Source organism: Lynx rufus, unplaced genomic scaffold, assembly GCF_022079265.1.
Source record: "Lynx rufus isolate CCGP_SWC_20201006 ecotype Redwood Valley unplaced genomic scaffold, mLynRuf1.p SCAF_4, whole genome shotgun sequence".
NCBI classification, from domain to species: Eukaryota; Metazoa; Chordata; class Mammalia; order Carnivora; family Felidae; genus Lynx; species Lynx rufus.
This window is the reverse complement of record NW_025814856.1, coordinates 56,948,288-56,961,462: the sequence shown is the minus strand read 5'-3', so window position 1 is coordinate 56,961,462 and position 13,175 is coordinate 56,948,288. Positions and strand designations below refer to the sequence as shown.

The 13,175-nt window shown below is 45.8% G+C and overlaps 1 protein-coding gene across 1 annotated transcript in view; it reads left to right on the top strand.

Annotated features, from left to right (window-relative positions):
• The window catches only part of RAB7A (RAB7A, member RAS oncogene family), a 70,651-nt gene extending 57,709 nt beyond the window's left edge, over window positions 1-12,942 (top strand). Inside the window, exons 4-6 of the mRNA XM_047097105.1 lie at window positions 4,151-4,369; window positions 5,958-6,086; window positions 11,465-12,942. Of these exons, the coding sequence (XP_046953061.1) occupies window positions 4,151-4,369; window positions 5,958-6,086; window positions 11,465-11,560 (444 nt within the window). The 3' untranslated portion in view covers window positions 11,561-12,942. The remainder of the gene's footprint in view (window positions 1-4,150; window positions 4,370-5,957; window positions 6,087-11,464) is intronic.
• The last annotated feature ends 233 nt before the right edge of the window (window positions 12,943-13,175 follow it).

Genomic DNA, 13,175 nt, shown 5'->3' with positions numbered 1-13,175 from the left:
AGGTCATGATCTCACAGTCTGTGGGTTCAAGCCCCGCGTCAGGCTCTGTGCTGACAGCTCAGGGCCTGGAGCCTGCTTTGGATTCTGTGTCTCCCTCTCTCTCTTCCCCTCCCCTGTTCATGCTTGGTCTCTCTTTGTCTCAAAAATAAATAAAAACATTAAAAAATAATAATTGAAATTGTTAATGGTAAACAGTAACATATTCTATTTACCGTCCATAGGACTAAAAGAATGTCATACTGTAACTTTTTTTTTTAACTTATTCATTTTTGAGTGAGAGAGAACACGAGAGGGGGACAGGGAGAGAGAATCCTCAGCAGGCTCCATGCTGTCAGCTCAGAGTCCTACACAGTGCTTTGGGACTTGCTCGCAAACTGTGAGATCATGACCTGGGCTGAAACCAAGAGTTGGATGCTTAACCGACAGAGCCACCCAGGAGCCCCTTTACCATAACATTTTAAACAAGGAGTCCATCATGTAGAAAATAAATATTCAGACATATTATTAAAGTCACTGAGTTGCAAGTGAGAGTTTATATACATTTTAAGAAAAATACAAACTAGATAGCCTTTTAATTCTAATATATTCCTCATTTTATATAGATCTCTCTTGATGTAGATAGAGTTCTTTAAAGTGATTCAGATGTACTACCCAGATATTCTTTATTGTATTTTAACAGTAATTTGTTACATTGTAATTTAAAGTTAAAGCATGGGGCGACCCAGACTCGAGTCAGTTGAGTGTCTGACTTCAGCTCAGGTCATGATCTCACAGTTGGTGAGTTTGAGCCCTGCATCAGGCTCGCTGGTGTCAGTATAGAGCCTACTTCAGATCCTCTGTTTTCCTCTGTCCCTTGCCCACATTGTGTGTCTGTCTCTCAAAAATAAACATTTTTAAAAATTTTAAGTTAATAAAGTGTGTTACTATAAATATGTACACATGAAGGGACACCTGGGTGGCTCATTCAGTTAAGCATCCGACCCTTGGTTTCAGCTCAGGTCATGATCTCGCGGTTTGTGGGTTTGCAGAGCCTGCTTGAGATTCTGTCACTCTCCCTCTCTGTTCTTCCCTGCTTGCATGCATGTACATGTGGCTTTCTCTCCAAATAAATTTTTTTTTTTAATGTGCAGACATGGAAAAAAAGGCTGACAAAATCAAGTTTGGGCAGGAATATAGGGAAGCAGAATATTCTCAAGCTGTTGGTGGGATATTAGCTCTTTTTAATAGAGACTACCATTTTGCTTTCCATTGTTGAACACGCGCAATTCTCTGTCTAGGCAGGTAGCCTAGAGAAATTTACCTCTTGGCACAAGAAGAGAAGCCTAGGAAAAATGCTCATTGCAGCTTTTTTGAAAAACTGCAAACAGTTCAGATGACCAGGGAATAAAGGATGTATATTAAGAAAGTGGAATGCTATATAACCATTAACTTTTGGAAAAGGGAAAAAAAAGCAAATTGCAAAAAAAGATGTATAGGATAATACCATTTGTCTAAAAAGTTCTTCAGGAACCATTTACTTCTGGGGAGGGAGGAAAGGGAATGCTGTGAGGAAGGGTTAACTCTGTTTCCTTTTAAAAGGGGGGATGGGGTAGGGGGCTGGGTGGCTCAGTTTAAACATCTGACTCTTGATTTCAGCTCAGGTCATGATTTCGAGGTTCATGAGTTTGAGCCCCCTGTTGGGCTCTGCACTGATGGTGGTGCAAAGCCTGCTTTGGATTCTCTCTCTCTCTCTCTCTCTCTCTCCCTCTCCCTCTCCCTCTCCCTCCCTCCCTCCCTCCCTCTCTCCCCCTCTCTCTGCCCCTCCCCTGCTCGCTCTCTCTCTCAAAATAAATAAACTTAGAAAAAATAAATAATTTTTTAAATGACTAAAATTTAAATAAAACTAGACAATAAAAAAATAGTAAATAACTGACATGAAGGTGTCAGTGTTAATATTTGTCACATTCAAGTAGCAGGTAGTTATATGGGTGTGTTTTGAATGTAGAAAACAAAATATTTCAGTTAAAATACTAAAAAGTTTTAAAGACCACAGTTATAGGACTATACTTTTCTAGGTTTGAAGATAAATTTTTGAAAGTTGCTAAGAATAACTCCCCAGCTTTTCAGCTTTTCTTTTTAACAACCCCTTCCTTTGCCTTCTCTGTGTATTTGAGTTCCAAATACCCATTTGGTTCCACCCAAAAGTGGTAGAGTTCTTATGTAATTCTCCTGTTGGGATTCTGTCCTAAACAAGCACCTGAAATACAGAAGAGGCTCTGTATGTTAGCATTCATTACTGAGTTACAAGTACAGAAAATTGGCAGCCGGGGTGTTTTTTTTTGTTTTGCTTTTTTTAACAAGAATGAAGTTGTTCGCTGAGTTTGTTGGGCATCCATAAAGGTGTGAGTCGCTGTCAGAGAAAGTGCTGCAGTGTTTCACAGGGCAGAGAGGAGTGACGTGTGGGGGAGGATTTCAGCTACATAAAACCCCACAGCACGGACACCTAGAGTAATGGTCTCGTGGGGCAGTGTGTGCCAAGTGTTTGGAGGGCTCTTTTGGCTTTACTTACCCAGATGTTTACATAAGAACAATGTTACTTACTTCTCTAATGGAATTTTTTTTTTTTTTTTTTTTTTTTTGGTACAAGCCTAGATTAAAATTCTGGTTTTAAATCTTGTTTTCTTATTTTCTCTTTATAGGAATAGTTGTCTGTTTCTACTTTCCTTATTGTGTGACCAAGCTCTTGAGTCCCCCTTCGTCCCAGTCTCTCTCTTACGAGAAAGGGTTCATTTTTTCACTCAGAGACGCACATTCAGTGTAGGTGTTGGGAAACCCGAAAAGCACAAAATCAGACCTCACCAACAGCCCCTCTGCTGGGGATCCAGTGACACTAGAGATCATGTCGTGTCTACATGTGTGTACTTAGCTTGTTGTCTTGGGGGTGGGGCAGCATTTAGTCCTCCAACTCTGATGAGAGGCAGTTAGACTAATAGGCTTTGGGTTTGTTTCTACTGCCCTTCAGCCTCGCACCTAAGTCATCCTAACCAGGCATCCTACCCTCGTCTTGTATGGTGCTCTTCTTCCCTGAACTGGGAGCTCAATCTTTGTCTGGCCTAGGGACACTTGACATGTTGCCCAGGTGTTCCAGATCACCTGGAGTGAGGCAGGACTGGCTGCCTGAGAAGGGCTTCACAGAGGAGCTCAACCATCTTTCTGCAGAATCTGGTTCTGGAGATAAAACCATAGTGGTCCAATCCACACCCCATTTGGGTTCAAACCCTGGGCCTTTGGGGTGGTTGGCCGGTGATGTGGACGTAAAGCTGGTATGTATCTGGGTTGTAAGGATGGTCCAAGTTCTTGTGTTCTGAAGCTGAGCGGGTTCCCTGCCGACAGTGAATCCAGTAGTGGGGGGGAGACCCGTGTCAGCTGGAAGTAATAGTATGCTGCTTCTGACCCAGCCACTTTCTTAAACCTGGTGACTGGCTGGGGGGTGTGGGACCATTTCTCATAACACCTGTCATCTCTCCAGGCTGATCAGGGTGGCCTTGTTAGGAATCTAGGGCAGCGAGGGAATCCATCTTCGCTCTCAAACCTAGCAAGGCAATGAACGGCGTGAAGTTCTTTGAGCTGGTCAGTAGTACATGGTGTTCAGATTGAAAGCCGGCTTTCACCTATATTCTAGAGTATGTTCTTGTTGTCTGTCTTTCCCTTCATCTCTCTCTGTCAGGGGTTTTTGTTTGCTTTTTTTGTTTTTAAGTGAGTTATAGTATAAATTAAACATGCTCATTTTTTTAAGGTAAGCTTGATAGACAGTAAAATGTGTAAATTTAAATATACAATTCAGTGAGTAATCACCTCCCTGTAATTCTGTCACCCCCAAAAAGTCCCCAGAGTACATAAACCTTAAGTTTACATCATGAATTTCACATAAATATCTGTTCGTGTGACTACCACCTGGATCAAGGTAAAGACATTTTCTAACAGAGTTCGGACTCAGTGTCACCCCTCACAGACACGTGCACTCACGCATGCTGTCTGTCAGGGCTCTTCTGGATACTCTGGTTCTGAAGTCACTTGTCTCTGAGTGTCTCCGTGATCCAGCTCGTTTTCCTCTGGTGTCCCCCACTCCTACAGCCGTGTTCCCCAAGGAATAATGTTTTGTCTCTCGCAGATCTGGGACACAGCAGGACAGGAACGGTTCCAGTCCCTTGGTGTGGCCTTCTACAGAGGCGCAGACTGCTGCGTTCTGGTATTTGACGTCACTGCCCCCAACACATTCAAAACCCTTGATAGCTGGAGAGATGAGTTTCTCATCCAGGCCAGTCCCCGGGATCCTGAAAACTTCCCCTTCGTGGTGTTGGGAAACAAGATTGACCTCGAAAACAGACAAGTAAGTGCCAAAGGTAGTGACAGTCGAAAATGTGGAGGCTTACGAATCTACCCTCATTTAGGTCGTGGCTGCTGGGCCTTCTTTTAAAAGTAGCAGCTAAGTTTCAGATGGCTACTGTTTTTAGTTTTGATTAGTAAAAAGCCACGTGCCTTAAGGACCAATACCCAGTATAACTGTGTGTGTGTGTGTGTGTGTGTGTGTGTGTGTGTGTGTGTGTGTGTGCGTGCCCCATACTGGGGGAGAGGGGAGAGATAACTAATTACCCATCCAGCCCTTGGAATAAAGCCTTGCTTCCTAACCGAGTAATGGCATACCAGTTTTGCTTTCTCTGTGGCAACACAGGGACAGTGAAAGTCTGCAGTGGTTTTCCCTTTGAGATTATGCCAGCAAAGTAGCAAGTCCATCACTTTTGGTCCCCATGAAATAATTGGACTTGAGGCTGGGTTGCAGTCTGCATTTTGGTCTTTGGGATTTAAAAGCAGACTTGCATTTAAAGCCTGGCTCATGCACTTTTAATTTGGGAATACTTCTTGGAGTCTGAACGTTGACTCCTGTAACAAGAATACTCTGGGATCAGGTGACGCTGCACCTGAAAGCCTGGCACCCAGGAAGAGCTTGGAAAATGGTGGCTTTCTATGGGCCCGTTGTTATTTTCCCCTCCTGTGAGAGGCACTGGCTTCCACGGTGCCTTGTGGTTTGGAGGGTTCTTTGCTACACTCAGAATGGCTCTAGAAAGGTGTATGTGGGAATGTGAACTACCTTTTGGCCAGCTGCCTTTGAGGACCAGGGCTCAGGAGACCTGGTTTAAATCCCCACGCTGCCCCTGACCGGCTGTGACTTTAGACCATTGCCTTTGCCTTCTGAGCCTCAGTTCTTCTTCTGCACTTGAAAGGAAGGGATTAGATTTTGTAATTCTGCTCTCCTGCACCTCGGGGGCCTGCCTGGATCTCCATGTGTGCAAAAGATTGCGCTTTGGGCTTTGAGTAAAATTGCTCTGGTTCACTTTCAAATAGCATTTCTCTTGGGAACATAGACTCTTAATTATAACTAGGTTTATTTCTGGCCATTGATCTCATTTTCTCCCTTTTCTAAGTGACAGTCCCCTCATGCCTGAAAATAGGCTAAGGCTCGGGGAAGGAATTGGGGTAGGAGAGGGTAGGGGTGCTGGTGAGAGCAGCAGGATTCTGTGACACAAGATTATGACACAGGTGGTTTAATATGAGCAGTAATGGGTAAGGGACAGTGAACCTTAGAGACCAAGCTGCCAGGCATTTCCTGGGCTGGGACCTCTGAGGTCCTAGGAGAAATGATTCAATACTTCTTGGGCTGGCTGCTTACTCCTTTTAAGTGTAGCTAAGGGTCAGAAACTATGGATTATAGAATGGGCTTTGGGTTTGAGGTCTAGCTGTGTTATGCAGAGCCAGCAGGGTGACCTTGGACAGGTCTGCAGCTGTGTCCCTGCACACCCTCACCCCCTAGGTCTGCTCCCTCACCTATGCTACCTATAGACTAGGGACCATGATCCTTCTAGAGAAGGTTGAGGCCGTGCTAGATTAGGAGCACACATACACCCTGCTTCCTCTTCCAGGTGGCCACAAAGCGGGCACAGGCCTGGTGCTACAGCAAAAACAACATTCCCTACTTCGAGACCAGTGCCAAGGAGGCCATCAACGTGGAGCAGGCGTTCCAGACGATTGCACGGAATGCACTTAAACAGGTGGGTCTCCAGCAGCTATCTGGCTCCCTCTGCTGACTGACCATCAACCCAGCCCCTGCCTGGCTTCCTTGTCCGTAATCTTCTTTCCTAGCTCTTTTGTCCGTGTAGCCAGAAAACCCCATGTGTTTATCTGGGAAGGTAATGAGGCATTTTGCTAAAGCTCCCAGAAATTCCACCTCTGTAGGACACGGGCAGTGAAGACAGGCTGAGGGCCACCCTTACGGGTATGTGCTTATTCTCCCTCATGCTGTTAGGAGATCAGACCGCTAGGAGGCCCCTGGCCACATTGCTCCTTCCATTGGAGGAGAGCATCAATTGGAATTCAAATCCCAGGTTTGCTACGCATCATTAAATTTAGTGGTGGTGTGTGTGTGTGTGTGTGTGTGTGTGTGTGTGTGTGTGTTTCATCTCTGAACTTCCATCCCCTCATAAAAAGAGAATACTTGCTTTGCAGGATGGTTAAGATTGAATGAGATGGGGTCACTCCTGTCATCCTCATAAATGGTTATATTTGATCACCAGAAGGAAAGCTTACCCAGAAACTCGAGGAAATGTATTCCTTGAATGAGAATTTCTTTCTTAATGTTGTTTACTCAGCTGTTTCCAGAAAACAAACAGTTACTTCTTGTTGGCATGTGGGAGTTGAAGGCTCTTTTGATTGAGTGGCTCCGTTAGGGCCAGTGAGTTAAGGGACATCATGAGGCATCGTCCGTCATCTGTGATAGTCAGACTTAGGGGGGGAGTGAGTGTCAGAGGTGAGGCGCCTGCCAGAGGGCTCAGAGAACATTTGAGGAAGCACATGGTGGCTGTGAGGGGCAAGGCAGGTTCTGCCAGCTCCAGGAAACCAGGTTTCTAGAATGCAGCAGTTCTCAGCAGGATGGGGCATCTGGACCTGTGGGCAGGGAGGTAACTGGAATGGGTTGTTCCCATTCTGGAACAACTGGAGGCTGCACTGAGGGTTCCGTGATGAAAGGGGACGGTCTTGCCTGACGAAGAATTGATCGACCCAGAAGGCCAGGATAGCCCCTGTTGAGAAACGTGGATAACAGGGTGCAGGCCTGAGGCCTAGGCCTCCCTCTCTTCCGCTTCCTCTAACCCACCTTCGCACCTAGGTCAATAATAGCCTGCTATGTTTTCCCTAATGTTCCTGATACTTGCATGCGAATCTAAACAGGTATGGGGAGTTGCCTTCAACCAGTTCCCTGTTGACTGGCATCACTGTCAGTTTTTCTCTCTGAATATTGCTGTCTCTGTAGCCTTATTATAATGCTTTTTTGTTCCTACATGCTAGCCTCTCAGGAGTAAGATTGTTAGATTGAAAGGTATGTGTGCTTTTAAAAGATGGTGCCAGGGACACCTGGGTGGCTCAGTCGGTTAAGCGTCCTGATTCCTGGTTTCGGGTCAGGTCATGATCTCACGGTTTGTGAGTTCGAGCCCCGCATCGGGCTCTAAGCTGATAGCAGGAGGCCTGCTTGGGATTCTCTCTGCCCCTTCCCTGCTTGCACGTGCGTGCTCGCTCTCTCTCTCAAAATAAACTCTAAAAAATAATTAATAGTAAAAGATGCTGCCAGAACGTTTTCCTCGAAGGCAGCAGTGCTTCAGCCCTTTCTCTTACCTGCTGACCAGCGAGCAGTCGGCACCATCTGTAGGTCTGCTGCTGTGCCGCCAGTCTGGGGGTTCCCTGTCCTGTAGGCCACCGCTGTGCGGCACTGGGGCCTGGGCACCTGTCGCTGATCATGAGCACTCTGTGAACAGGAATTAACTTCACCTGCATCGCATGTGACTTTTCCACTTATGCTTTATCCCTGGGCCATAGGAAAAGAGTAATTTTTTAAGACAGGTATGTCATTTTAAATTTCTAGGTTTTCGGGGCGCCTGGGTGGCGCAGTCGGTTAAGCGTCCGACTTCAGTCAGGTCACGATCTCGCGGTCCGTGAGTTCGAGCCCCGCGTCGGGCTCTGGGCTGATGGCTCAGAGCCTGGAGCCTGTTTCCGGTTCTGTGTCTCCCTCTCTCTCTGCCCCTCCCCCATTCGTGCTCTGTCTCTCTCTGTCCCAAAAATAAATAAACGTTGAAAAAAAAAAAAATTAAATTTCTAGGTTTTCTTTTTTTTTTTTTCAACGTTTTATTTTATTTTTGGGACAGAGAGAGACAGAGCACGAACGGGGGAGGGGCAGAGAGAGAGGGAGACACAGAATCGGAAACAGGCTCCAGGCTCTGAGCCATCAGCCCAGAGCCCGACGCAGGGCTCGAACTCACGGACCGCGAGATCGTGACCTGGCTGAAGTCGGACGCTTAACCGACTGCGCCACCCAGGCGCCCCCAAATTTCTAAGTTTTCTATATCTAGCTTATTCAACTGGAATTCATCTAGGCTTATAGGCGGAAATAGAGTCTCACCTTTCTCTTTAAGAGGGATAGCCAATTATTTCCAACATTAGTTGCAAATTGTTAAAAAACCACTTTCCCCAGTGGATTGAAGCATTACCTTTATGTGGGTGAATGTTCATGTATACTGGGATCTATTTCGGGTCTCTCCAGTCCATTTGGCAATTGTGCATTGGACCGTCTTGATTTGACTGCCTTTATAGTGTATGTGACCTCTGATAAGGCAAGTCTCCCCCCACTCCCCCACCCCTCCAGTCTTGTTTGTATTTTTTCCTTGGCCATGTTGGTGCATTTTCCATTTAGGCTGAGAATTTTATTATAGTTCCACCTTTTTTCTCCCCCCCGCACCCAAGTAGAAAACTTTATTGAGATTCTGACTGGGATTGCGCATTACAGCTATCTTATTAGTATGCTCTGGATGCTGTAACAAAATACTATAGACTAGGTGGCAAAACAGCAGGCTTTTATCTTCTCTTGGTTCTGGAAGCCAGAGGTTTGTAATCATAGTGCCAGCAAATTCACTTTCTGCTAAGGACTGTCTCCCCCACTTGCTGACTGCTGTGTTCTCGGGTGCATGGCTTTTCCTACGTGATCACAGACAGCAAGACCTAGAGCAAGCAAGAGCCCCCTCTCTCTGGTGTCCCTTCCTTCAAGGACACACTAATCCTGTCCGATCAGGGCCCCAGCCTTATGGCCTCATTTAACCTTCATTTCTTATTCCTAATACTAGCACACTGGGGATTAGGATTTCAATGTAGGAATTTGGGGGAGACACAAAGATGCAGTCCATAACAGCTATTATTTTAGGTCTTGTGTGATATCCTTCAATAAAACCGTATCATTTTTCAGATCCTTTGCCTTTCATATTAAATACACTCCTGGTGGGAATGTAAAATAGTGCAGCCAGTATGGAAAACAGTCTGGCAGTTCTTCAAAAAAGTTACACATAAAGAGTTATCTTTTTTTTTTTTAAGTCTATTTATTTTTAAGAGAGAGCGTGGGCAAGCAGGGGAGGGGCAAAGAAAGAATCCCAGGTAGGCTCTGCACTGTCAGCATGGAGCCCAGTACGGGGCTCAAACTCAACGAACCATGAGATCATGACCTGAGCCGAAATCAAGAGTCAGACACTTAACCGACTGAGCCACCCAGGCACCCCAAGAGTTACCATTTGACTCCACTCCTACGTATATACTCAGGAAGAGTGAAAACATGTACATCCAAAATAGCCATAGTAGCCAAAAAGCAGAAACAAACAAACGTCCATCAAGTGAAGTGTCCAAAATAGGCGGATCTATTAAGACAAAGTAGATGGGGGCACATGGGTGGCTTAGTCAGTTTAGCATCCGACTTCAGCTCAGGTCATGATCTCACGGTTTGTGGGTTTGAGCCCCACATCGGGGTCACTGCTGTCAGCGCAGCCTGCTTCAGATCCTCTATCCCCGCATCTCTGCCCCTCTCCCGCTCATGCTTTCTCTCAAAAATAAATATATTTAAAAAAAAAAAATGTAGGGGCACCTTGGTGGCTCAGTCGGTTGGGCATCCGACTTCGGCTCAGGTCATGATCTCGTGGTTCACGGGTTCGAGCCCCGCATCGGATTCTGTGCTGACAGCTCAGAGCCTAGAGTCTGCTTTGTGGATTCTGTCTCCCTCTCTCTCTGCCCCTGCCCAGCTCATACTCTGTCTGTCTGTCTCTCTCTCAAAAATAAATAAAACATTAAAAAAAGAAAATTAAAAAAATGTAGATGAGTGGTTGCCAAGGCTTAGGGGTGTCTGATGGGGATGGGGGATGACTGCTAATGAGTGCAGGGTTTCCTTATGGGGTGAAGAAAATGTTGTGGAATTAGTGGTGATGGTTGCCCAACTTTGTGAATACACTAAAAAACCACTGAATTGTACACTCTGTATACCTCGGTAGACCTTTTACTTTTTTTAATGTGAATTCTTGGGGGTTTTTACTTTTATAGCTATTGTGAATAGTATAATTTTCCCTAGAAAACTTTGTTTTTAATTTTTTTCCGTGTTGATTTTTGAGAGAGAGTGTGAGTGGGGGAGGGACAGAGAGAGAGGAAGACAGAATCCAAAGCCAGCACCACACTATCAGCTCAGAGCCCGACAGGGGGCTCAAAACCACGAACTGTGAGATCATGACCTGAGCAGAAGTCAGACGCTCGACTGACTGAGCCACCCAGGCCCTCATTCCCTAGACAACTTTTAGTGACTAGAAACATTGCTTGCTTCATCTCCATATCCTAGAACAGTTGCTGGCACATAGGTGCTCAGTGTTTAAGTGACAGATTGTTTTCCTACACCAGGAAGTAGAAAACTGCCCCTCACTGGATACTCGTTAATTCAGCAGAAAGTCACACTAAACTGATCACAGTCCATCTGCTGTGACCTCACAACCACAGTTGGTGATAAAATTCATCCATAGCTGGTTTCTGAGCACGCAGCACTTAGAGACAAAAACCCTCTTAACTTTTGAAAGAAAAAGAAAATAGACCGTAAGTCCAGAAAAATGAATGTCAGATAGGGGCCTAGGGGAATGTTTTGGGACTGAGAGGGCAGCCAGCACTCCAGCCCCAGCCCCTTCCTGCCTTGTGGAAGGGCTAAGAGCTGCCAGGATCCAGCCCATGCTGAAGTCTGACTTCTGAAGTGTTGGCAATGATACGATACGGACCACTCAAAGCATCTGTGAGCTGGCTGTGGTCCCCAAGCCACCAGATTTCGATTATGATGGAGAGCATGAGTCAGCTCTGTCCTGAATGCTCAGTGTCGATTGCTGCCCTTCCTGCTGAATTTCTCTCTTCACCTTGTCCCAGAGTTATTGCAAAACCTGTCTTCCCCCAGTTTGGGCCTAGAGGGTTGAATGCCTTCCACCAGAGCCCTCCGTTCACTGCCAGGTCTGCCCACTGTGCCCAGTGGAAGAGGGCCAGAGCTGAGCTCAGAAACTCCCCATACCCTGAGTAACAGGCCTTTCTCTCTCTCCCTGCCCAGGAAACAGAGGTGGAGCTGTACAACGAATTCCCCGAACCCATCAAACTGGACAAGAACGACCGGGCCAAGGCCTCGGCGGAAAGCTGCAGTTGCTGAAGGGGCAGTGAGAGCAGAGCACAGAGTCCTTCACAAACAAAGAACACACTTAGGCCTTCCAACACAAGCCCCTTCTCCTCTTCCAAACAAAACATAAAGTCATCTCTCAAATCCAGCTGCCAAAAGAAACCCCAACAAACATACTCACCCTTACACACACACACACACACACACACACACACACACTCACACACACACCCCTATACCTACACCTGACACAAGCAGACAGACTCCAGCCCAGGCCTGTGATGACTCCATCGGGGTCTGCCCACCCACCACATCAGCCCTCGTATGGCAGCCAGGACAGGCAAGCTGTAGAAATCGTTCTGGTGTGGAGTCGGCATCGGAAGCTTATTCTTTTTGTCCACTGGGGAGAGAGAACTGTTTACAGTTAATCTGTGTCTAATTAGTTATCTGATTTTTTTAACGGTCTTGTGGTCTTTTTACCCCCACCCCCACCCCTCCCTCCTGTGAAGGCTACCACTTGGGAAGGCTGGTGCCCCATGCTTCATTACAGGCTCACACCCAGTCTGATAAGGCTGAGTTTTGTATGTATCTGTTAATGCTTGTTACTTTTAACTAATCAGATCTTTTTACAGTATCCATTTATTATGTAATGCTTCTTAGAAAAGAATCTTATAGTACATGTTAATATATGCAACCAATTAAAAATGTATAAATTAGTGTAAGAAATTCTTGGATTATGTGTTTAAGTCCTGTAATGCAGGCGTGTAAGATGGAGGGTTGAACCCTGTCTGGATTGCAGAGTGTTAGCAACTCAGAATTCAGAAATCCAGCTAGAGGCAGTATTCTGTACAGTAGACACAAGAATTATGTACGCCTTTTATCAAAGACTTAAGAGCCAAAAAGCTTTTCATCTCTCCAGGGGGAAAACTGTCTAGTTCCCTTCTGTGTCTAAATTTTCCAAAAGGTTGATTTGCATAATACAGTGGTGCGTGCAATGGATAAATGGTTGTTTCAGAAATTAAAATTCTCATTTTTCCTCCCCTCCCCACTTCCACACTTCGATCCCCTATAGATCAGCATCCTACTGATAAGAGGGAAAGGAAAATCCTAACAGATCTGTCCTAGTGATTTTACCTTTGTTCTAGAAGGCGCTCCTTTCAGGGTTGTGGTATCCTTAGGTTAGCAAACCTTTTTCTCCTTTTCCCCACCGACTCCCAGTCTTGCCCATTATTAATTAACCTGTTTCTTTGGTATGGAACCCTGGCAGTTCTGCCCCCTCCCTAGGATCTGCCCCTGCATTGTAGCTTGCTTAACGGAGCACTTCCCCCTTTTCCAAAGGTCTACATTCTAGGGTGTGGGCCAAGTTCTTCTGTAAAGAGATGAACGTGATGCCAATAAAATGTAACAAGAACAAAGATCATCTGCCTTTGCCCTGTCTTTTTTCCTTCTTCTAGACCCTTGGCTCGGTAGAGACCATGTTAGCTAATCATAGCCAGTGCTTTATCAAGCTAAAGAGCCCTCCATAACTGGGCTCATGTGGTGCTCTGAGGCAGAAAGGCCTTGTCACATCCAGCTGTGCAGTACCTATCCCTAGTTTTGGGTTGTTTTTTTTTTTTTAAATCACAGTGATGGGGCCTGGGGACTCTGA